Source organism: Pan paniscus, chromosome 16 (assembly GCF_029289425.2).
Source record: "Pan paniscus chromosome 16, NHGRI_mPanPan1-v2.0_pri, whole genome shotgun sequence".
Lineage (NCBI taxonomy): Eukaryota > Metazoa > Chordata > Mammalia > Primates > Hominidae > Pan > Pan paniscus.
In genome coordinates, this window is record NC_073265.2 from 37,373,709 (window position 1) to 37,399,332 (window position 25,624).

Genomic DNA, 25,624 nt, shown 5'->3' on the forward strand with positions numbered 1-25,624 from the left:
CACCAGAGTTTGAGGGTCTGGGAAGACTGAAGCGTCAAAAACCAATAGGTATAGTAAACGACAATAAACATCAACAAAGAGTTGCCATCAAGTCTTGAAAACCCAAATTCTAGTTCTGACTTCGATACTAACTTTGTGACCTAGGGTAGATAATTTAATGTATGGCATGCTACCTCTATTAGTTAGTTTTTAGTTTATCAGTAAAGCCTGGTTGCGGATTTCTTATGCAAACCTATCTCGGCCTACGGCTTTCTCTGTTCCTTCCCATGGTAGGTCCCTTGGCCCTAAAATTGAAAGGACAAAAAACTTCTTAATTTAGTGACTCTCATCTTGTCAGTCACTAAAGTTTATGAACTTGCATGCTTGTAAGCCTGGTGGATAGAAACAAACTGTAGTATTACGTATTTTCTTATATTCCTATTCTAGAGCAAAATTTTAATAGATCCATGTTTTAAATCAATAGACTACACAACATTAAATCTAGTTATTTTCTCTCATTTGTAATTAGACAACGTTGAAACTGCAAATTTTTTTAGAATATCCATGTTATCTTGTGACTATCAGCCAAATTCAGCTACATTCAAATCATCAAAAATTCTCTGCATGGCAAACTGAAAAACCCCAGCCAAAGCCTCCCATATTCCGAATAATATTTTACACAAAGGTCCTATACCAGAAAATTTGAACGGACAGTTGAGATGACTTAACAGATGTGTGCAAATTTGTGAACAAGCTCTGTTCAGCTGCATTATACATCTAAAAAACTAACATCTTTTCTTTCTTCTTTGAAGTTGGGTTAGGATTTCCAAATTATCTTAATTTTCAAAGCCATGCTGTTGCTACTCACCTACAAGCCCTCTGCCTCTGAACGCTTTTCTGGGTTCCAAATAACCCTATGTTTGGCACTCGGGATATTCCCTTTAGTCTCCTGGCCTTCCCTCACCCTTTCTATAGAAGCATTAAGTAATGAAGTCATAAAGAAGCAAAACATTGGACTCTTTTAATCTGTGTATTTTATTTTTCTAGTTTAATAGTGGTTTTATGTGAAGCTGTAGCTTTGAGTATCTATTGTGTTTAGTTGTAAAGACATACTCTTTCACTTTATTAGGCATAACAATCATTTCATTTATGTTCAGCCCTTGGATTGTCTCAGGATGTTGCAGGCGCAACTTTCATGGCAGCGGGTAGTTCAGCTCCTGAATTAGTTACTGCTTTCCTAGGTAAATATTGCTCCTTATACTTCTTGCTTACTCAGTGTGATTTTTATTTTCTTCAAGTTAACACTAACTTAGCTGGTACTATCTTGCACATAGGTGTATTTATCACAAAGGGAGATATTGGCATTAGCACCATCCTTGGATCTGCAATTTATAATCTCCTTGGCATCTGTGCTGCCTGTGGTTTGCTATCTAATACGGTATGTAACAAAACCATTCAACAAAATGTATTGTCTTAAAAAATTCTAAAGATAACTGTTCGTCGTCTGGGATGGACAACAGGGCACTAATAATATGTGCAATCAAATTTATTAATCAGTAGAAAAACAACATGTATTCAATTTAATGTTAATCCACAAATAGCTCTTGGTCAGATTTATGAAAGTCTGTGTAAGTTAGAACACAATTTTACATTTTTTTCTCTAAGCAATATGCAAAAGATAACAATATTTAACTACAAATATAAAAACAATTTTAGTATTATACTAAGGATTGTACTTGAAGAAGTTACAATGTAATGGAAATAATAACTTACCATATTACAGGTCTCAACACTATCATGTTGGCCCCTATTCAGAGACTGTGCAGCGTACACAATTAGTGTAGCAGCAGTTCTTGGTATAATATATGACAACCAAGTTTACTGGTAAGCTTGAAAATAATTCTTATGTAAAAATTAGAGATTTAATGAATTTCTGATGGTTCAGTAATTTTTTTTTCAGAAATGTTATTTTAGTCACTTAATCTGCCACTTCTATACCATATTCCAACAGGTCTGTGAGTTAACCTCATCACAATTGTTGATTGAGTTCTTCTCACTAGTTTGCAATTTCTTTTTAGTCACTTCACAGTCTCCTTTTTTCTCTCACTAGTCACTGGAGACCACCACTTTTCCTTCTCCCCACTGGCTGCCTATTCAGAAAGTTTCCCAACTCCTGTTGTCCATTAAAGCCACAACAGTTGACTTTTTCTTCTACTGGGTTACTGCTCACCTTGCCTTGGTTAGAAGTGTTCATGGCCACAAAAGACTGGAGAAGGATGGTAGAGGAAGTAAAAGAAGTCTTTTTAAATTCCTCCAAACTTCTGATGCTCATTCAGGAGAAACTATAGCCTTCCTCTAAGAAATAACAATGCTTAGCTTTTAATATTAAAAATTGTTTGCTTTCCTTACAATCTCTCTGTGCCTAGCTGGTCCAAGAAAATGAAAAAGGTGGTGACTGAGTGGACAGATACTAACTTTTTCAACTAGTAAGCAGCAGGCACCTACTAGGTCCTTCTCACTATGCTAGATATCATAAGGGATAATGAAATGTAAAACACAGCTACACAGGTTATATACATTGCATAACTCCAGAGGACACCAGAAAAATATGAAAAAAAAATGTAATGGTGTCCATCTGGAGAACCATAACCTTGCAGCACGGCGTAATACCTGCTATCAAGAAACTTAAAACCTAGCCAGAAGCATAATTTCTAAACTAATCATCCTGTCCTCTAGTCCGTCTCCCTAAGACACTGTGTTGGTAGAATAGAAATCCTTCTAGAACTCAGCAGTTGTCTGTAAGGGACAGTGACTGTGAGAGTATCCAAGCTAATTCTTCCTCCATTAGGGAAATCAGAACTGTTCTTTAAGATACAGCAGACAGAGATTCACTGGCTATAAAAGGTAAATGCAAGGTTCAAATGTGATGGCATTAGCTAACTGCCAGAGTACAGGGAAACAGTTCTTGGTTCCAAGGGTATAATTTTATATTTTAGAACATCTTGTTTTCTTGTGACTGTAAGCCAAATTCAGCTACATTCAAATCATTAAAAATGCTCTGTATGACAAACTGAAAAATCCCAGCCTAAGCCTCCCATATTCTGAGTAATATTTTACACAAAGTTCCTATACCAGAAAACTTGGACAGTTGAAATAACTTAACAGTTACTATATTATTTTATAATTATTATGTATGTTGGGGAATGTATTATGCCAATGAGCTGAGGCAGAAAATGTTCACCACTATTTATTAATTTTACATTTATTTTGAAAATCTCCAATTATCATTTTCATTGCATTTTTATACCTATCATTTGGAAGGAATCTACAAGTAAAAACGAGTTTGTTGATCTTGTTTTTTTAAAAAAAAAAAAAACACAGAAGTGTTCAGCTTTTATCAATAAACATAATAATGCTGTAATCAAGCCTGGACAAATCTACAAAACAAAAAATATCTAGAAATGTTTGATGGTTCTATGGCTACTTTTGTTAGAAAATCATTCAATAGATACTGCCCAAAAGCTATCAACTCTAAAATGACTTTCACTTTTAATTTAAAAACACAAATTTCTCTTTTATAGGTATGAAGGGGCTTTACTGCTTTTGATATATGGATTGTATGTTTTGGTGCTGTGTTTTGACATTAAAATTAACCAATATATTATAAAGAAATGCAGTCCTCGCTGCGCCTGTCTTGCCAAAGCTATGGAGAGAAGTGAACAACAGCCACTGATGGGCTGGGAAGATGAAGGTCAACCATTCATTCGTCGGCAATCAAGAACTGATAGTGGAATATTTTATGAAGATTCTGGCTACTCTCAGCTCTCTATAAGTTTACATGGTCTTAGTCAGGTTTCTGAAGGTAATCACTAAATCTTGCCCATTATTAAGTCTATTCGCAAAGGAAAAACTTTAAAATTTCATTTCAATTCAGCAAGTATTGTGTGCTTTTTATGTAAAAAAGACTGTGAAGACTCAGAAATGATAAAGACTAAGTCCCTACCTTTAAGGAACTTCCAATATCACAGGAAATACAAAATAGCTAAAGTATGAACGTTAAGTACCATAAAAAGAGAAAAATAAAGTGTGACTGTGGTTCACAAATGGGACAGATTGCCAAAATGTGGTGAGGACAGATAGGAGATTTTCACAGAGAAGGGAGCATTTAAATTGGGCCCTGCTGGACAGGAAAGATTTTAACTAATGACATACGTTATGACCAATAAGTAGCAGCTACTGAGGTCTTCATTCCATAAATGATGCAGAGATAAAACACATAGAGCACAGTATGTGCATAGTAAGGAAGGAGAGGAAAGGTAGAAAGGAATAGGATAAGAAGAATCTTAAATGCTATTTTAAGAATCTTGGGAGGTTTCTGAGGAGAGAAATTATTAGAACTATTATCTTAGTAATGTTACCCAAAATGATGTTCACCGAACTAACATATGAAGAGACAAAGAGGTCTGTAAGAGAGGCTATTACAACAGCTGATGTGTTTACTAGGTGCCTAGACCAAGTGAAAGTGGTGGGAATAAATGAGAACAGATGTGAGACTATATGAAGGAAGCATCACCAAGACTATATGGGGCCAGAAAAAGGAACAAAGACACCTCCTATGTTTTAATCTTGACTGAGAAAATGGGAACAGCACTTATTAAAACTGGGAACTCAGAAAAAGGGGCTGGTTTGGAAGAAAGAAGAAAAACAGCTGAGGTTTACCATTGTTTAAAGCAATAGCAAAACTTTTAGGTAAATAGGTTCAGTAGGAAGTCAGAAAATTCAGCTATGGTCAAAATTATAAGTTCATGGGTTACCTTTTTATAAAGTGGTTGTCCAAAACAGATTCTAAATTTAATTAAGCCTTTAGGAGGGTTTTATTCTAATTTACTACTTAAAATTTTAAAACATGACTTTTCCCCCTTTTTACAAAAATTTTAGCTTCTACTCTTTCAGGTATAAGAGGTATGCCTCTCCAAATTAAGTTTATAATAAGAAACGCAAAAGAACCAATCCAAATTCTTTGATTATGTTAAAATTATATCTAATATTACTTAATGGCACATTGGTTGAAGCTTGGCAAACTTTTTATGAGTTGTTGTACTAACATTAGTTTTAACATGATTTGATCCAATTGTTACATTATTTTGTAAATGCCATACAAATTTTGAACATTTTTGAATTCGAATTTTTATCCAATATATTATCATTATCCTTCTACTAAATTAAATTGAATAAAGAAATATACTCAATTTTCATAAATTGTACTTTAGATGATATACTACCTCCTACTTTAAGGTTATTTCTATGAACTGTGGTAAAGTCTGAATTTAATAAATAAAATAGTAATGAAATAGGACAAAAAAACCACTTCCACTAATAATTAGGATATGCGACTTAATTAAAAAATTATGCTATGATTATTTTATATTCTTTAAGTATACATTATCTGGTACATAGGGCAGGCAGAGGCATCATCAATATTATGAAGTGGAGACAACTGGAGTAGCTAGGTTAGAAACCAGGTTAATCCCTTAAGCAAAAAGTTACTGAAGACAATCCACAGGAGATGTCCAATTGACACTTCATAAACACTATCTACAATATATTTAACGAATGGCCCAAGACATTTTTATAGATTTAAGGCCCCAAATAAAGAAATGCAGAGTATCACATCTTACATTGTCTGCCCTAAAGTTTCAATTAGTTTCTTTTCACCAGCAATATCAGTAATGAGGTACTCAAATGTTTTAAACAGCCTTTTAAAAACTGATACAGCTAATTTATTTCAATATAGCTTTCTAAATAGGCATTTCTAACTTAATTAGCCATTTGAGAAAACTCAAAAGTGTCTACTTTTTCCACAACAGATCCACCAAGTGTTTTCAACATGCCTGAAGCAGACTTAAAAAGAATTTTTTGGGTATTATCCCTTCCTATTATTACATTACTTTTTCTAACCACACCAGATTGTAGAAAAAAGTTTTGGAAAAACTACTTTGTGATAACCTTTTTCATGTCTGCAATATGGATATCCGCATTTACATATATCCTGGTTTGGATGGTCACAATAACTGGTATGTATTTTAAGTACAATAGCACAACTTGAAAATATTCATATAAGAACAAATTGCATATGTTCACTCAAAGTAATCTAGCTACACAGCAAATTTCTTTTCAGCAAGATTGAAGATTAGTACCATTTACAAAATGATTAAGTATTACTATAACAAGATCACTGGAGTTTGTGAGTTGCATATTATATATAAACTGTATTTTCCACTATTATTTAGCCTGGGGTACAATTCAAGAGATCTTATAAATGAAATCAAATTCATAGGATGTCTTTTTATTATGCTAATAATTTAATCACATTCCATGGGGTCCACAATAAATTCTTTATATTGAATTCCATTCCATAATGAAAAAAAAAAAAAACAAAAAAACAAAAACAAAGCAAGGAGCTCTATTTTTGGGAAAACAATGGGTGCTCACTGCTTAACTGGATTGTATTTTATTTGGCTTTTCAACACGGCAATACAAACATACTATGAAATGAGTGAAAAGGGCATAAAAGTTTTATTCTAGGTTTCTACTACCTTCATGATTAAGACTTAACTAACTACTGCTGCTTGGCCATAATCCACTACAGTCCCTAAACAAAAAAACTATGAACAAAGACAAAAATAATCTGTAATTTCTCCTACAAATGTTAACCCAAATTAACTTACAGCAGAGGTGAACAAACTACTGCCTGTGTGCCAACATAACCCAGCTTGTTTTTATTAGTAAGGTTTTACATATTATCTATGATTGTTTTCACACTACATTGGCAAAGCTGAATAACTGCAACAGAAATCACACAGCCTGCAAAGCCTAAATAATTACTATCTGGCCCCTCACAGACACAAAAATTTGTTGACCCTTGACTTTTCCCAAATTAATGTAAGTCTTAGAATAGTATGCTAGCAAAAAGTGGACTATTTCTTCCTTTTTTTAATGAGAAAAATGAAAAAGTCCAATTAGCTTGCATATTATATCTATCCAAATTCACTCAGCCAGAACACATTTGATACTAGAAAAATAAAAAGAGAGCAAAAATCATGTAATAGATCACAGAACAGCCCCCAAGATGATAAATATTAGTGTTATTTATGCACATATGAATTCTAGCAAAGCCAGTAACAGAAATTAACAACCAATTCCAATTCCAATATCAATGTATAAGCATGCAATAAATAAGCTACTTTCTAATTAAGTTATTTTAGTTGGCATTTTAAGAAAAAAAAAAGAAAAAAAAGACGCTAAACCAAGTTTTCAATTACAACATTAAAGGAGCAGTTACATAACCTTTTGTTTAACTTCTCTCTGGTTCTGTTTCTGAGAATAAATACATTTCTGAAAAATGTTGACCTGACATCAAATTTAACAGAAGTATTAATAAATTGGGACCATATGTTAGACTCAAGTAGAAAACAGGTTTTGTTTTCCTCAGAGATTAATGAACGTTCCCCCTCCCCCGCCCTGCCAAAGCCCACTAAGTTAAGGTATATCACTAAAGTAGAACATAATAAATGGTATATATACATGTTAACACATTTATAGCTTAAAGATAGCTATAATTAATTTGCTTAACTCTGACTAATATTTTTAAGAAAGAAAAAGTGGAATGATCAGTCTCATTATCAAATATTCAGCACAGCCCTGATGAGATAATGGTGGACATAAACATCTTTTGTAAGAATATCAAACAGGAAAATTTCTCATTGGCAGAATTTTGGCTGTTACGTATCTTTAGATATGTCATTGAAAATCTGTGCTACCTGGGTTACCCGAATTACCAGCCTGATTCAAATATGTTGCTAGCTAAAAAACTAATAAGCAAGCACATATTGGCTCTGAATTCTAAATGTGCCCATTTTATTTTTGTTCACGAAGGAAATATCCAAAATAACTGCAAAGGATGGTTAGTGAATCTTTAAGATTTGTAACTTGAAATATCTGTTTATTACAGGGGAAACACTAGAAATTCCCGATACAGTAATGGGCCTTACTTTATTAGCAGCAGGAACAAGCATACCAGACACAATTGCAAGTGTGTTGGTTGCAAGAAAAGGTAAGAACTAGGTCCCTCAAGCTGCAATGGTCATTCTACAAGGCTAGAATGAGTAAAAGTAGCTTTAAAAATGTTTACTTCCGGCCGGGTGTGGTGGCTCGCGCCTGTAATCCCAGGATTTTGGGAGGCCGAGGCGGGTGGATCACGAGGTCAGGAGTTTGAGACCAGCCTGACCAACATGGTGAAACCCAGTCTGTACTAAAAATACAAAAATTAGCCGGGCGTGGTGGCATGCGCCTGTAATCCCAGCTACTCAGGAGGCTGAGGCAGGAGAATTGTTTGAATCCAGGAGGCGGAGGTTGCAGTGAGCCGAGATTGCGCCACGGCACTCCAGCAGCCTGGGCAACAGAGCGAGACTGTGTCTCAAAAAACAAAAACCAAAAAAAAAAAAAAGTTTACTTCCTCAGTAACATACTTTGAAGGGGGAAAAAAGTGACTCCAGAGGAAAAGTTTACTATTTAATAGCAGGTTAATTTCACTCAATCTAATCCCCCAAATAATATTCATTTGAAATGTGTGTTAAATAGTAATTAACCATTAACCATGTTAAATTACAATGAAAAGCAACAAGTAAGCTATATACCTTATTGAAAAATGGTTTAATAAATATAATTATTAAATAAATGTTAAGACTTTAAATACTAACCCAAGAAAAATTTAAAAATACAAATTCAGTAAGACTTTTGCTCTAACAACAATTTTTCAAAACGAATCAACAACAAAAAAGTATCCAGTGTTTCTTTTCTTATGAAGATTATTAATAAAACACAGTATTGGTAAGCACATTTTAACAGTATGCTTTTCTTTTGTAGGGAAAGGAGATATGGCTATGTCTAACATCGTGGGATCCAATGTGTTTGATATGTTGTGCCTTGGTATTCCATGGTTTATTAAAACTGCATTTATAAATGGATCAGCTCCTGCAGAAGTAAACAGCAGAGGACTAACTTACATAACCATCTCTCTCAACATTTCAATTATTTTTCTTTTTTTAGCAGTTCACTTCAATGGCTGGAAACTAGACAGAAAGTTGGGAATAGTCTGCCTATTATCATACTTGGGGCTTGCTACATTATCAGTTCTATATGAACTTGGAATTATTGGAAATAATAAAATAAGGGGCTGTGGAGGTTGATATTATTAATAGTGTTATGCAGAAAATATGAATGGCAGGGAGGGGCAGAGAGAAAAATCCATTTCTTCATTTAAATCAAATTTTAAAAATCTTGAACCTTAGAATCTAAAACTTACTTACAGTAATTTAAAACCAACCAAAATCACATCCTAATTTTTCTGAGCCCTTTCTTTTCATGAAAAATTACATATTATAAAACAGAAGTTTGGGGGGAAAAAATCTATGTTTTACCATACAATAAGTTGACAAAAACTGGAGAAACTAGAACAAACATATCCAACTATGTAGTACTGAAAACAACAAGAAAATGGCTTATTTCATTAAAAACAGTATAACCATTCATTTAAACTGAATGACCAGACTTGCTGTCTTTAAAAACCCAAACTTGAGATTAACAAAAATTACAGTATATTTTTAACATTATACTGTTAAAAGCTGGTGGGAGTTTTAAAAGTTCATTTTTACAGCTTTTGTAAGCATACAATATTACTTTAAAAAAATGACTTTTACTAGGAGATTCAGCAAAACAGATGTAGGAATGTTCCAACCATGGCTTGAAATTATGCATTACGATCCAAGCGAACATCAATTTCTCTGCCACTGATTTTTATGCCATTCATTATTCTGCAGGCTTTTTCAGCTGATTCTGGGGAGTCAAATCTGACTGTTCCACAGCCTTTTGACTTTCCATTCTCCATTTTTATTTCTGCAAACATTACATGACCTGTAAAATAAAAGTTACAGAATTACTAGTCAGTTTAAATAAGTTCTATTTCACTTTATAGGTTTGAAATTCCTCATAGCCAATTGTGATAATTAATTTGATTAAAAACATTAATTATTTAAAATAAATAATATAAGCATTATATTTGGACTAAAATACAATTCATATAAAGTAATAAATATATACATATTAGAATATACAAAATTGGAATCAGGAAAGATTTTCTTAGGATTTAATGTATTTTATTTATGTTAAATCCCTAATTCCTGAGGTTAATTTTATAAGCAATAAGTCAAGCTAGCACAAAATGCCACCAACTCACCATGCCCTATAACAAACTTACACATTTAAACAAAATTATTTTTAGAATAAACGGTTGCTTACTGCTCAGTCTCCCTAATCTCTCTTCCTTCCCTTTTATCCTCATTTCACTCCTTTATCCCCTGCAAACAAGTGCAACTGACCAGAAATCTAATTTCTATCAGGCTACAAAGGGCCCCACTAATTCTGCTTTGCAACCACAGTGCCAAAGCCGTTTATTCAATATCACAGTTTGAGCTCAAAGTCTTAAGAATGGCACCAAATATGCTACGGAAATAGTCATGGGAAGAGATAGCACAGATTTAAATCAATAAAGGTAAAAACAGTGATGTCAAGGAGAATATCAGAGAAGCTTCAGGAAAGAGGAAGAAAACCAGAAACCTGTCCTTATGCAGTTATAATATCATTGCTAACTCTAGAGACTGGTATTTGAAGTAAATCAATACCATTTATCAAAATACAAAGTGGCCATAAGAATTCATCACTACAATAGAACACTTTTGAGAGTAAAAGGGGGAGTTATCAATAATTACACATAAGTAACAGATGTAAAGGGAGACTATCCCCAGGCAAACTGGAATACATGGTCACTCAATCCAAACAGGTCATAAATTTAGGGTGTGACTACTTACCAAAATATTTCCCTCCCCACTAGATGTACATGTCAAAACAAATCAAGTTAGAAGACTTTAAATATTATAGTTGCCAGATCACTATGGGCTAATTTTAGTCTGGCAACCAAATCAGACAGCCAGACATATTTAGTTCTAGGAAGGGAGGAGAAAAAAAAGGAGAAAGGTAAAAGCAAGAGGACCTGTCGAAAAACTGCATAAGCCCTTTCCAGATGATAAGATCAAACTTTAATATCAATCCATAAGGAAGTTTTTTTTCTGTTGAAATCTTGATCTGAATAATCTCTTACCTATAACATGATGGACTACTTTATACTTTCACTTTTTCATCCACTCCCTATTACTGCATTTCTTTTTGAAAACCAACTGGTAGTCAACTGCTCACCTACTAAACACTAATTAAATGGTCTAGGATAATAAATGTCATACTGAGACAAAACCAGTATCTTGTTACACAGGCCAGATAGTCTTTAAATGTGTTCTGAAAAGTTGTAAAATAGGCTAATCTCCAGAGAAATTACATGATAATGGTTAAAGTAGATCCAAATAATATTTAGCCCACAACTGGAATGAAATGGGGAAAAAAAGCAAAAACACAGCAATCACACTTTCTAATAAACATCATAAAATGAAACTGGAAAACACATTTTAAAACAATTTAAAGATAAATGCAGCACAATTTCCAGAGTCCTCTTAATATCTTGAATGCTGGTACCTGAAAAAAAGCAAGTTTAATTAAAGAAGCTGTTGGTAAATGACAGCACCTTACACAGTTATTTTCAAAAGAACTGTGGAGGATTTTCAAGGGCTTTTAAGGTTAAAGGTTCTTCCTTATCTTAATTTTACCTAAAAACGTAGAGTTTTTCTTAAGTATCCCATCACAGATTTATCAGCAATAGTAAAGTTCACCTAAGCAAGAAATCTTCAAAACCTCAAAAGAAAATATGTCACTATTTCTTGCATAATCTGTCTCTCGATCTTTCAGGACAGTTTCTCTTTTTTGTTTTTCTCTTAAATTGCCTCTTTCAGTTTAGAAATCAGCACTCAGACCTCCAAATTCCTGACCTCACAATGACCTCAAAAATTTTCTAGTTGACAAGGTCCCTCAGCTAAGATACTTGAACTTTCTTACAGTTCTGATGTTCAAGCTATATGGACAGTAGCCCATAAATATTTGTTTTATGGTTAGACTGCTCCCCTAAAAAGAATCCCAGCAGTACAGAACCAGAAAGAGTTATAAATGTTCTAAGTTTCTTCCTGATCCTATAAAAACACCAACTGAAATATTTTCTTTTCTAAAGATAAATAATTGAGGAGAAAAAAATTAGTTTCAAATAGCTGATTAAAATCAGACCTGCCTGACTTTTTACATGCTCTGAGAACTTCCTCAACTAAGTTAAATATCTAATAATCTTGTACGATTCCAAGAAAACAAAAACAGGACTGATATTTTGGCAACAGCACAGGACAAAATAGTATGCCATGAGAAATCAGTATCACAGAATAATCAAACATATTGCTGTTACATATACTAGTAATAAAAAGGATTTGTCCCACAGTAAAAGAAACCTTTCTGTTTTATTTAACCCAGTCTATAAACATCTTGTGGGGTATATTTTGGGATATGCCAGTATAAAAACACATGTAAAAATAGACCAAATTAAAGGATGTTCAATAAAATCTACTGCCTACATGAAGTTAACACGACCACGGATGAAAACAGGAAAATCAGAAATTCTACGATAAGAAAACATAATAAGGATATAAGGGATAGAAAAGCAAAGTATTCTGTTGTTTCTTTACAAACAAAAGACAGAGCCTATCAATGAATGCTCATCATATATCATTTGTACTATTACTGCAATTTTACTGTTAAGTTATTCTAAAGTCCACTCAAAATGCTTGAAGCAGCAAGTACTTTAATCAATAAAATCTACCATAAGCCTCCATTTTCCATGCAGTTGACAAGCACACTGATGTAGAAATACTACATAATGGAAATCTGTGGAACAAAGTTATATCTGTTTATATGGCTTATAGCAAGAATAATTGAGAATGGGTTTTCCTTGTGCTGAAGTTCTAAAATGTTATAGTCTTGCATCATACTGAGCCAGAAGGCCAGAATGCAGCTAAAGTATACAGATGACATGGGAGCACATTTAAAAGACTATGCCCATTTGACCCTATTAGCACAAGCTGAAATGATGTGGGGTCCAATACTAAATAGGTTAATTTATTTATACTCAGCCTTTTTGAAAATGCATCTCTCTGAGGAATTACACAAGGCAAGATAAAAAGATAGATCTCTTTTGCTACAGGAAAGATGTGTATCTTACCAGCCTGGGGTCAAAAATGTTACCTTTAGGGGCTTGATGGAACCAGAAAATAGCAGTTATATTCACTTATTTCTCATCTTGTTATATTTGGAAAGATCTGAAAACAATCTTTTCTGAATTACAAAGGCTGAGAAAATGTTCTATTGAGGGTAATATAACCCATAATATAACATTTACTCAGCCTTTGTAATTACTCCATCAAGAACAGTTAATCACTAGAGATAATTTATAAGCAGAGGGGGTTGCCAGTGGCACCCTTTACTGACAGATATTGTTTATGGGAGATGCATGGAGTACTACTAGGTTCTTACTAAGAAGCAAGCAAGAGAATATACTTACTCTCTTTGGGCTTACAAGAAAAACAACAACAGAAGACTGCCTTTTACTGCCCAAGAGGCCATTACTGGCTTGCAGCATGTTAAAAAGAAATGTCTCATACTAAGAAAAAGATTTATAAATAAGTGACATGGCAGAAAAATGGATGGTTCAGTTCATACTAGCTAGATAATTTGTATAGTTGTCAATAGCTGGACACTTAATTCTATATTATTATAACTTTTCCATCAATGTAGTTCAAGGTTAAAAATAAGGGAGATATAGGGAATTGTGTAAATATGGTATTATCTTAATATAAAACCTAAGAGTCAGAAACTTTTACAAAAGAATTGATAAAACAAAAATCATTAATCTTAAAATATAATTATAATCGAAAAAGGATTATAAGAATAGAGCTAAAATAGCAAAGTAAAGAATAATAATTTAACCATTATTTTATATGGCTAACATACTATAAAAATTTTCTATGTAGATTTGAATGCTTTTTCCTTTCAAAAAATGTCTTGCAATTGCTGATGTCCTCATGTCAAAACAATGCCACTCCAACCAGAAGCCCACCAAACACTTGAAGTTTGCTGCAAGCCTTGCTCATATCTAACCTCAAACGGAAAGCAGCCTACAAAGAATAAAGAACAGTCAACTCAACAATGGTCACCTTTTCATTGTCATTTCTTTGTCCTGCTTTGCTCTTTATCTTGCTAAGTTTCATTTCTACTTTTAACATAATGTCATATCTCATTTGGAGATTTTTTTTTCACTCAAACTAAATCAACACAGATTATACTTGCTGCCACTACTCCTCATTTGATGTATTTCACTAAGACCCTGTATACATTCTTTCCTCTGTAGTCTACAGGATTCATGGCCAGACACTGCTTACTCATTCTGGTAGATCTTCTTACTCCTGCAAAGAAGACCAATACCTCAAGGCCACTTTACTATTTTGCTTTCTCTTAGTGGTGACTATTAACCAGTTAACTTGTTTTCAACAACTTTTTCTTGAATTTTTGATTAGTTCAAAATAAAAGGATGATCAAGAAAGAGAGTCAACAGAACATCCTAGACAAATTCATGTTGTATGTTCTTTGAGGGCAGGAGCATCTCACTTTGTTCACCTTCAAAATTCTAGGGCCTAACAGACTGCCAAAAATATGTTTGTGGATTTAATGAATAAATTACTGAATAAATGAACATCTACCCAGAATGCTTAACTTATAAACTTTTCATAAACTCTTACCATACGTACAGAGGCAATAAAAGGAGCTAAGATAAAAAGACAATTCTTGCCTTCAAGAGCTTCCACGTAGGATGGACGAAAACTTGAACAAATAACTATTAATATAATAAAAGCTACAAAAGAGTCAGATATAAAGAAATATGAGATAATATTATCTCTGTAGTGGCCACAGAGGCTATTTTGTGACAGAACACTAAACCTATTCCTTCATGACCTCAGAAATTATATATATGCTATCTTATGTAATTTCCTATTGTGACTACAGTCGCTGAGATTCCATGCAATAGCAGAAAAATATTAATACTAGCAAAAAATATTTTACTTTATAACACTCACATGAATTCTCCCATTATTGCAAAAGAAAGAAAAAGTGAGAATTTAGTCAATTAAGATATTTGTAACAAAAGTTAAGTATGGTATATAAAAAGCTCTTTTTTAAAAGTGATAAACCACCTAATCTTCCACAGACCTATGGAACACATTAAGGTTGTATAAGTAGTATCATTATAGTTAAGAACAGTTTATAAAAGAATAAGAAGGGCAACCAAAATGTACCCATGTCCAAGGCATTCCTGACAGTGGGTTGTATGCTACCAGCTAGGTTTCCTGTGTTGGGTAGGAATACAGTGTATGTAGAATGGGTCTCACCTATTAACTCCTTTATCAATTGGACATCAGCATCTCAGTTGGTTATGCTGATAATCCCCTGCACTATACTATAAACAAGGAAATAAATATACCATTTATTAATATTTCTCATGAGAAAAAAAGTTTAATGCAAAGAATGATAATATATTTATCTTTTTAAAATGAGGTAATAAAATAAGCCCTATCTTTATTAACAGAAAACAATGATAGGGTATATCCTAAACCTTGTTACCTAAACCTTGTTATTACCTAGTAGTAATAGCACTGCTCTAAGTCAAAACATAGTGAAATAATTCATTTATTTGAAGTGGAATTAGACCTGGCACACTATCAAGACTATCCAGGAATAGGCATCTGGACAGGCAAAGGTCTAAACACAGTGTATAAAAGTTTAAAACCAATTTTCCTCCATAATCAATATCAACATATCTGCAGTCATTTGCATACTTACCACACTGACTGAATTTCTCTTTTAGTTTCTGCCAAGTCAAGTCAAAAGGTAGCTAGAATGAAAAGAGGTATTAGTAACATATATACAAGAAAAAAAAGAATTTCAATTATCCTTAATATTTATTTGCTTACATTTCTGACAAATATCTGGTTGCCTTTGGAGCCTATTCTCTCTCTCATTCCGCTTCCCATTGGACCCGATAAAAATCCTCGATCCATATCGATGCTCCTTTCCAGTATAGCTCCTATACCTGGTCCCATTCTATCAAAGCTGGAACTCATCCGGTCCAGTCCCATCCCCATTCCTCCAGTCACACTGTTCATGCCACCCATTCCACCACCTGGATTTTCAAGAAAGGACGGGGGGATTTGGGAATTTTGTGTTTTTGTTTCAAAAACATAAGGAAAAGGAGAAGAGAAAGGAGGAAAAGAAGAGGAAATAAACATTTTTGAGAAAGAAGGGGGAAATTAATTTGTTTATATAATTAAATAATATACAAACATAAAATTATTTTCATACAGATAACAACTTTCCAAAGAACAGAATTTGCTTACATATACATTTAGTTAGCTGAGAAATTCTAGCCACTGTATAAATACATTATACATATATAATTGTATAAAATTGTATTCTGATCACTAAATATATCATATAAATATATAAATCCTCTACCAATCACTGCTTCCAATAACAGGACAGTTGTTCTGATCCTTATTTTTATTTTCCAATCATATCAAGCATAATAATTGCTAAAATAAAGATACACAGAGATAAATGCAAATTATTACAACTCTAGCACTCAAGCCGCTCTCATCATACTCTCCTACAAGTAAATACTCCTTTCCTAGCTTATCTTTCACCTCAGCATCTTCACCTCTGTTTCCCAGTTTTTATTCTCATGGTAATTCAATACTCATAGCAAAACATAACTTTTAATCTCAATATTATACGGAACTTGTCAAGGGAACAAAAAATGCTATCACTTCCCGTTAGCCAGAGCTTAAGAATTTAGCTCCGAACTCATACCTACTTCATTCTTATGCACTGACTCGATTTCCTGTCCTTTTCAATTGCTCCCATCTTACTCATTATCAAACCTTTTGTCTTGTATGTAATATCCCCAAACATGGAAATTCTAAAAATTAACATCACCCTCAAATTGGCTTTTTGTGAATAACCAATATAAAATCAGGGAAACAGAAGTACAAACACTGAGATAAAAGAGGAAGGTAAGGAAGTTAGGACTAATAGGAAATGGCTGAGGCTAAAAGATGATGGAAGGAGGAATAAAAGGAGCAAGATACAATGGAAGTAGACGTCTTCAGCTGACAGGATTTTAGAATTTACTCTTAGAATAGTTTAAATAGGTTGTATTTTCTATTTGTGAAATTTGATCAATTAAAGGAAGTCAATAAAGTATGGAGAGCTCAGAGACATGTCCCAGTAAGCAAAAGAGGTTAAAAAAATAAATAAATAATCCATGTATTCAGGCTTAATATAAGGCCTAAAAGGTAGGAGTGGAAATAGACGGATGGGAGATTCAGCATTCCCCAGTGTTGCAACTACTCTTGATGCTATTACAGGAAAGGTTCAAGAGGAAAAGAATTAAGTACCTCTTTCAACCTTAGCCTGACTCAAGCTCAGGAGATGCCTAAGAGTGCTATATCTGCATTTACCAAAAGACATAGATGTTTACAAATAAAATAAGCTAGTCACTAATAGCTATTATAGAAAATAAGCAAGGAAACAAAGTTGGTGCTAAAGCAAAAGTTGCTCCTGAAACATGATCAGAGAAATCCCCAGATTCCTTAGTTGGAAAGAAGGTTCTTGGATTGGCTGTTAACACATAGTTTAGAAATATCAAAAAAGTAAAATTCAAACAGTTAATTTAGAAATTTCAAACAATAATCAAACAGAAAGGCTTTGCTCAATTATCAAGGTTTCTCAAATTATAGCAAGACACATTAACGTATAAGAACAAAGTATTACTATACTACAATAACTACTCTTGCAAAGTCTTTGCAAGCACTCAAATATTACTGAATAAATTCTAGTAAAATTTAAACCTACTTATTCCAGATCCTACTGGACCCATGTTAGAAGCTCCTATTCTTCCTGCAAACCCTCCAATCATTGCACTGCCTAAACAAGGATGGAAAGATAATATACTAATTAATTTTAAATAATCATACTTTAAAATTCCCAAGGTACTATGTGCTCTGATTTACAATAAATGAAAAGCATAAAGTCTTCTGAAAATAGAGTTCAAATATGTAAGATGTTGAAAAAGAGAGCTAGCATATTAAAATCCTTAAAGTGTTTTCTTCAGGTAATAAGTTGTATAAAACATTATGATTTTCTGATTTTTCACAAAAAAAGAGAAACCAAATTTCAAAAATTATAGCCTACAAAAAGAAAAGGAGAAGTATGCAGCCAGCCCTACCAAGTCTACCAAAGGAATCTCCAAAGCCTCGATTTATTCCAATATCACCACGTCCAAAATCTCGCTCCATGCTACTAGTCATCGCACCACGGTACAGCTCTGAAAAAATTGTGCAACAAATTAACCTTTTCAAATATATCAATACATGTTGAAAACATTCAGGAATGTATCTAAATTATGAAAAGACAGCGTAAGTCACAAATATGAAATAGTCTGTCATTTACCCAATTTACCTCACATGCCACACATATCATCCCCATTCCCCAGGCCTGTCCTTATCCCCTAGTGCCTATATGCCTTCTGAAGACATTTTTAGCACACATTCCTAAGTTATAGGGGGGAAATATTAATAATAGGGAAAACTAAATATGCACACACTTTCCACTGCATACATTTACCTACCTCCCATTCGGCCAACTCCTCCAAATCCTCCCATGCTATTCATTGCTTCCAGACCACCAAACCCTATTCCTATGGAATAAAGATTAATTTTGAGATCCGACTGTCAGTCATGTAGCTGAAAGATACGTTTTGTAAATGTTAAATCTCACCAGTAAGCTCTTCATCCACCCTACCTTGTGCAGCTACTTCTTAACACATCACCTTCCTTTAAGTATGTACCAGGCTCAATTTCTGCTAGCAGCCTTTAGAACATGAGCCAACAATAAACCATGACTTTTTTTTCATGGAATTCTCAACACAGTTTCTAGTTTATTGAAAATGGTGATGGGTACATACAAAAAAACAAATCTTTATACATACCTCCTCCAATTCTATTCATTCCTCCAAAACCTGGACCATCCATTCCCATACCTCAAATAAAATACACAGTATGTACTTTAAGTATATTTTATTTTTATGACTAAAAGATGATATAATGCATTATAGCAAAATAGATACCACTGGTATAACCACAATGAAACACTAGAGAAGCGGTAGGGTACAGGAGGCATGGTTTAAAGTGCTATGCCATAGCAGCTGTCTAATCATGAATCTTCAAAAGGGTTTCTTTGAACATTTATCAGACAAGAAAGCAAAATTCACTAGTAACACCCACAACATTCAGTTAGAGAATATCTAGAATTAGGTAATCATTCACTTTTTTTTCCACAATAAACACAGAAATACTACTATCAATGATTTTTTTTTTCCAGCATAGACACAGAAATAGCATTACAGCAGATTTAGAGATCAGGCCAGAATGTAAGGACTCTCTAAACATCGCAGTTAAAAGAGCAGTAAAAATTTTCAAAATATAAATAGTATGTATTTAGGAGAGGGTAGGTAGGTGTGAGAGTCTAAGGGTAAGGGAGAAAACTTGTTTGGATCAGAATGATTATGATAATGAGCCTCATAATTTAAAGTGTGACTACAGCATCTTGACAAAATAGGAATCTGATAGCATTTATTAGTCCATCAATTAAAACAGTAATTCACAAAGTATGGTCCAGGGACTCTTGAGGGTTCAATAGGTCAAAACTATTTAAGTCACCAAATACTACTAAGACATTATTTGATGTTTTACCCTCATTCTCTTGAGTTTAAGGTGTAATTTTCCAAACACTATATGATGTACAATATCACAAAAAACTAAAGTGCAGAAACAGATATAACAGCAATATTAAGTCAAACATTAAAAAGATGTGTGGAAAGGTAAAACAATGCCACTCTCCTCACCAATTTCTTTTTTGCATTGAAAAATAGTTTATTTTCTTAAAGCTTTTATGTATGTTAACGTGTAATGAGTTTATCATTTTTTAATATGTAATTTTTTTTAATTTCTAATTTTTCATTTATAATACAGTAAATACTGGTAATTATAACTACATAAACAAAGCATTTTTGGGTTCTCAACAAATTTTAAAATATAAAAGGGTCCTAACACCAAAGTTTAAAAACCAATCTCTAAAAATGAACTGTGAGTTCTTCCAGGTGAGCAGCCAAATAACTACCTGAAAAGCCACCTTCCCAAATGGATAAACAGATTTTAGTTGCCTATGATATGGCAGCATTTCAGCTACTCCATAAATACTGTTCATAGATGATATATTTTCCTTCTGCCTTCAAGACATTTCAAAATCCAAAATGCTAAAAGGCTAGCTACAACATAGCTGGCCCCAAAGAAACCCTCCTGACTTCTGCCTATCTCTTTCATGTTAGCTGTGCTCAAGGTTTCATTCCTTTTTCAGAATGAAGTGACACCGTAAATATCTAACTATTAATTAGAGTCCTTTAAACATTATTACAGACCACATCAATGGAGGCTTTATTAGCTAGCATATGTATCGTTTAAAAAGAAAAGAGGAAGTTAGAATACTCACCACCTGGACCTAAATTTCCCATTACTCCACCTATGTTCAACTGGCTGGCACTAATAGGCTGTCCACCCGGACCAAGTCCCATCCCAATGCCTCCAAGACCCCCTAAAACAAAAATGAGAACAATCATTACAAAGACCCATATATGATTAACTAATTGGCAATAAAATTTTTTAAAAAGCTATATACCTGTAGTAGTATCTTTAAAATTTCTGCAAATTTTCAAATAAAAGCACTGGTTCTTGTTTTTATCTAGAAAGCAGCACACTGAAGCCCGACTATAAAATCCTTTATTAATGAGAAGTGTTTTATGAAATAAAACATGATATAATACAAAGTACACCTTATATCCCACTTAAAGGTACACTGAAAGGAATAATAAAATACCTAGAGGATTTTGAATAATATCATATCACCTTATATATGGCACAAATATCTGAAAATGAGCATCTTGCCCAAATTTGTAGACCCACTTAAAATTTGATAATTACTTTTTAAATGGTTCAAATCAAACTAAAAAGTCAATAACCATGAAAGTATAACACTGAATAAGGCAAATATTATATTACCTAGTTTTCTCATTGATATAAATATTTATTTATATTTATATGGCAACTTAAGTGTTTCCACATCTATTGTCCATAGAAGAGGAAATTTTTGAGACCTTAGGTTGCTTGCATAATGACATGTAGCTGATTTTAAGACTTTGGTCTTTGCTGTCAAACTGCACAAACTGCACAGGAAGGACAGATTACTTATAAAGAAAGGACGATTCAACAAATAGCTGACTTAATAGCAACAGTGTAAACATGAAGACTGTAGAATACTTTCAAAGTGCTTAGAGAAAATAATTATCAATCTTTATACAAGTTAAACTATCTTTGAAAATATTTAAAACCCAAAATTGAGAGAATTTACTAATAAAAGATCCTCACTTAAAAGAGCTTCTAACATATATGCTTCAGGGGAAAAAAATTAGTGCCAGAGTCTATAAAAGCAGAGGAGTGATGACACAAGAAAATGGTAAATAACATTGTCTAATCTGCAGGACAGAAAAAAAAAATAGTACAGAACTAATAATACAGAACTAAAACGCTGAGCAATGATAGTATAATTCAGTAGGAAAGTGACTGTATCCAAAGGTCACTCTACTATTACATAAAAGAATAATTATATTAACTTCAGGCTTCACAGAAATATTAAAATATCCAGAACAATCCAAGATAGGAGAAAAATAAGTATTTGTAAGACAAAAAAATAAGACACAATATAATGGAAATTAATCCAAATGAACCAATACATGTGAAGAAATTGAACTCTTCAATTTCATGGTGAAAAAAACTATCAAAGTGATTTTTTTAAAAAGTCTAAGCCCAGCAATAACACCCTTTATAAGGGGCATGCCTGAAACAGTAAAAAAATAGGAAAAATGTACCAGGCAAGTACTAAACAAAATAAAGCTGCTGTACGTACATTAAAATGAGACCAAAGACTCAAAGTAATTACTAGAGAAAAAAGTCACCCTATAAAATTTTTAATTCACTAGGAAAATATATCAATTCTAATCTAGATGCACCTACTAAGCTAGCTTAAAAATATTTAAGTAAAAACAAGAAAAAGTAGACAAATCCACTATTCTATTGGGCAATTTTACCAGACACATAAGATAATAAGATAAACAGTGTTACAGCAGAAGAAGTATTGGATCTAAGACAATTTAAATGATTAGCAAACTTGATTTAATGAACATATATAGATCACTGCACTCACCAACTGTACCCAGAATACTTAAGAAAAATGTGCCATATGGTAGGCCATCCATAAGTCCAAATGAATTCCAAAGAATCACACTCACATATAAACCATGTTCTCTGACCACATTGAAATGAAAAAGTACAAAGGAAAAAAAAAAACTCATACATTTGGAAATTGAAAACTTCCATTTTCAAATAATACATGGCTCAATAAGAAATCATAATGGTAATTTTTTTTTTTTTTTTTTTTGAGACAGAGTCTCCCTCTGTCACCCAGGCTGGAGTGCAGGGGCACGATCTCAGCTCACTGCAACCTCTGCCTCCCAGGTTCAAGCAATTCTCCTGCCTTAGTCTCCTGAGTAACTGGGACTACAGGCATGCACCACCATGCCTGGCTACTTTTTTTTGTATTTTTAGTAGAGACGGGGTTTCACCATGTTGGCCAGGCTGATCTCGAACTCCTGACCTCAAGTGATCCATCTGCCTGGGCCTCCCAAAGTGCTGGGATTACAGGTGTTAGCCACCATGCCCGGCCCATAATGGTAATTTTTAAATACTCTAAAAACTGACCCATCATAAAAATGCTCCATAGCAAAAGCCATGTACTAACTTTATAGTCATAACTGCTTATATTAGAAAGGAAAAGCTACCAATTTGAAGTAAGCATTCAACTTAAGGAGTTAGGACAAAAACAAACTAAACCCCAATAAATAGAAGGAAAAAATAATAAGGCTAAGTGCAGAAATTAGAAATACAAAACATCCAAATTCAGTTATTTGAATACTCTATTAAAACTGACAAATTTCTAACAAAATTAACCAAGAAAAAAATAAAAATTGCATTCAGAATTTTTAAAACAGAAACATAGATGTAGCAAAATCTTAAGAGATAATTTAAGCCAAAATATTTGAAAATGAACAAAAACAGAAAAAATCCTTAGAAAAATAGAAATTACAAAAATTGACTCAAAAAAAAAAGACAGAAAATATAAACCATCAGTAGTTAAAAACTTCCCAGAAACAACAGAGGAAGGCCAGTTTTACACATAATTTCTAGCAAATATAAAGAGAACATATAATTCTGATAAAAAATAGCAAATACTTTACAACTTAATACACAATAACTAAAAATTAAAATAACCTAAAAAACAGAAAAATGTATAAAATGTGGTATCAGCAGCTAAAATGAAGAAACTAGAGCTACATCTATCAACATAAATGAATCTCAAAAACAATTTAAAAAAAAAAGCAAGTCACATAATACATTATGATATCACTCAAACAAAATTTTAAATCCAACAAAACAATTCCCTATGTTTATGGATGTACAAATGTGTAGTCAAATTATTAAAACCTAAATGATAAATACTCTATCCATAAGTTGTTTCCTCTGGATAAGGCATAAGTTGAAAGATGGGCAAGGGAGATGAGGAAGCTCCATTTTACCGTAAAATTTTATTTATTTTAAAGAAAAAAATCTACAACAAATACGGCATATGATAACTACATGAGTAATTTTACTTTTGTCTGTATATTTAAGATTTCTTATAAGAATACTTTAAAAACCAGAGAAGATGCAGTGAAATAGTAAAAACAATAGCTAATATTTATTGAGTGTTTACATTATGCCAAAATGATTCTAAGTGCTTTACATATATTAATTCATGTAATACTCATGTCAACCCCATGACGTAGACACTATTATTCTCCCCACTTTTCAAAGGAGGCACTGAGACACAGAGGCACTGAGACACATAATACAATAAGTATATTACACTGTTATAGTCATTTTGGAAAACAATTTGATAATACTAACCCATGAGAACTGTAAATCTACTTCAGAATATCTGTCTGAAGGAAATACTCAAAAACATTACAAAGATTTGTGAACAAAAAGGCATGTGTTACTCTGTGGTTACTCAAAAGAAAAGTTAAAACACCTAAAATACAGAACAGTGAAATAGTTATGGAACATCTATATGATAGACTATTATACTACCAATAAAAATATTTGAAAAGAATCTTCAACATGAAAAAATGCTTATACTCTAATGTTAAACAAAAAATAATTCAAAATTATTTTTGTTCCCAACTATGTAAAAAATATACATAGCGGGCTAGAAGAAAATACACAAAAATGTTATAATGAGGTTACCCACAGATGGTGAAATTACAGAGGACTTTTTTTCCTTCAAGTGTATAAATTTACCAAACATTTTAGAATGTATTGCTGATTAGTCAGGAAAAGTTACCAAAGAGAAAAAAAAAATGGCACGTAACACTTATCTTCTCAGTCTTCCTAATCAATAGCGCCAAACTATCTTCATAACTCCAAACTAATCCCAAATTGTGAGAAACTAGGATGTAGGCACAAAAACAAAGTGTTGCTTAGCACATAATAAAACAAACCAAAAAAAGCCTATGTTGTTTCTCATAATAGCTTTTACTTACGTGGTAATTGTGGTGTTTTACCATCATGTGAACGGTACTCTTCATGAGGAACAGACTTGTCATCCTAATTGCAAGAAAGTTTATAATATGGTTAACATATTACCACAAAGAACTGTAATGTAGAAGAGAGCCAATAAAAGATCTGAAGAGGTTGGAGGTTGAGGTGATATACAGGAACTCACCATTTTCACATGCATAGGTCTATCAAATAAAAACTGCCCATTGAACATAGCTGTTGGTTCAGTCAAGGAAAGTCAGTTAAGATAACTATAAAATTATAACAGAACACAAACTAATTTTTAATAATCTTAGAGTCCAACTATCTCTGATATTTTAATTAACATCTTTAATACTTATTGATATTAGCCACTTTCATATACTCAAAAAAATATTCAATTCTTTGCTTTACGGTTTTATTTCATCAATAAGATGTATTTTTAATTCAACCATTGAAAAAGGTAAACTTGTAAGCCTTCGCTTAAAGTAACTGCATTAATATACAATAGATTACACAATTGTTAAATGCATGTATACAATTAATTGTGGTAGGAAGAAAGAAAAGAAAAAACTTCATACCAGCCCTGTACAATATGGCCAATTCAAGTTTTAAGAGTGACTTTAATACTTGGACCTACTAAGGGTTTTATTTGCTGGAGACTAAAGTCTAACACACATCTCTAAGCCAGGCAACCTTAAATTCAATTACCCCCCGCCAAAACAAAGGTGGTATTATGCTTCTTCAACCTC

General features: G+C 33.0%; 2 protein-coding genes across 3 annotated transcripts in view; one reads left to right on the top strand and one right to left on the bottom strand.

Moving 5' to 3' along the window:
- The first annotated feature begins 1,595 nt into the window (after positions 1-1,595).
- Positions 1,596-9,227, top strand: SLC24A5 (solute carrier family 24 member 5). The gene is made up of 6 exons (XM_055098543.1): positions 1,596-1,607; positions 1,763-1,863; positions 3,561-3,841; positions 5,847-6,053; positions 7,991-8,092; positions 8,905-9,227. Exons 1-6 carry the CDS (start codon positions 1,596-1,598, stop codon positions 9,225-9,227), a joined length of 1,026 nt encoding a protein of 341 aa, XP_054954518.1.
- MYEF2 (myelin expression factor 2) overlaps positions 6,305-25,624 on the bottom strand; it is a 38,867-nt gene continuing 19,547 nt past the window's right edge. Inside the window, exons 8-17 of one of the 2 annotated variants that reach the window (XM_063596630.1) lie at positions 25,060-25,109; positions 24,878-24,941; positions 20,677-20,778; positions 19,118-19,168; positions 18,758-18,826; positions 18,356-18,454; positions 17,983-18,054; positions 16,044-16,252; positions 15,913-15,964; positions 6,305-9,951 (exon numbers count right to left, since the gene is read on the bottom strand). In XM_063596630.1, coding sequence (XP_063452700.1) covers positions 9,788-9,951; positions 15,913-15,964; positions 16,044-16,252; positions 17,983-18,054; positions 18,356-18,454; positions 18,758-18,826; positions 19,118-19,168; positions 20,677-20,778; positions 24,878-24,941; positions 25,060-25,109 — 932 coding nt within the window. In that variant the 3' untranslated portion in view covers positions 6,305-9,787. The remainder of the gene's footprint in view (positions 9,952-15,912; positions 15,965-16,043; positions 16,253-17,982; positions 18,055-18,355; positions 18,455-18,757; positions 18,827-19,117; positions 19,169-20,676; positions 20,779-24,877; positions 24,942-25,059; positions 25,110-25,624) is intronic. The other variant, XM_034938717.3, reaches the window with a different exon arrangement.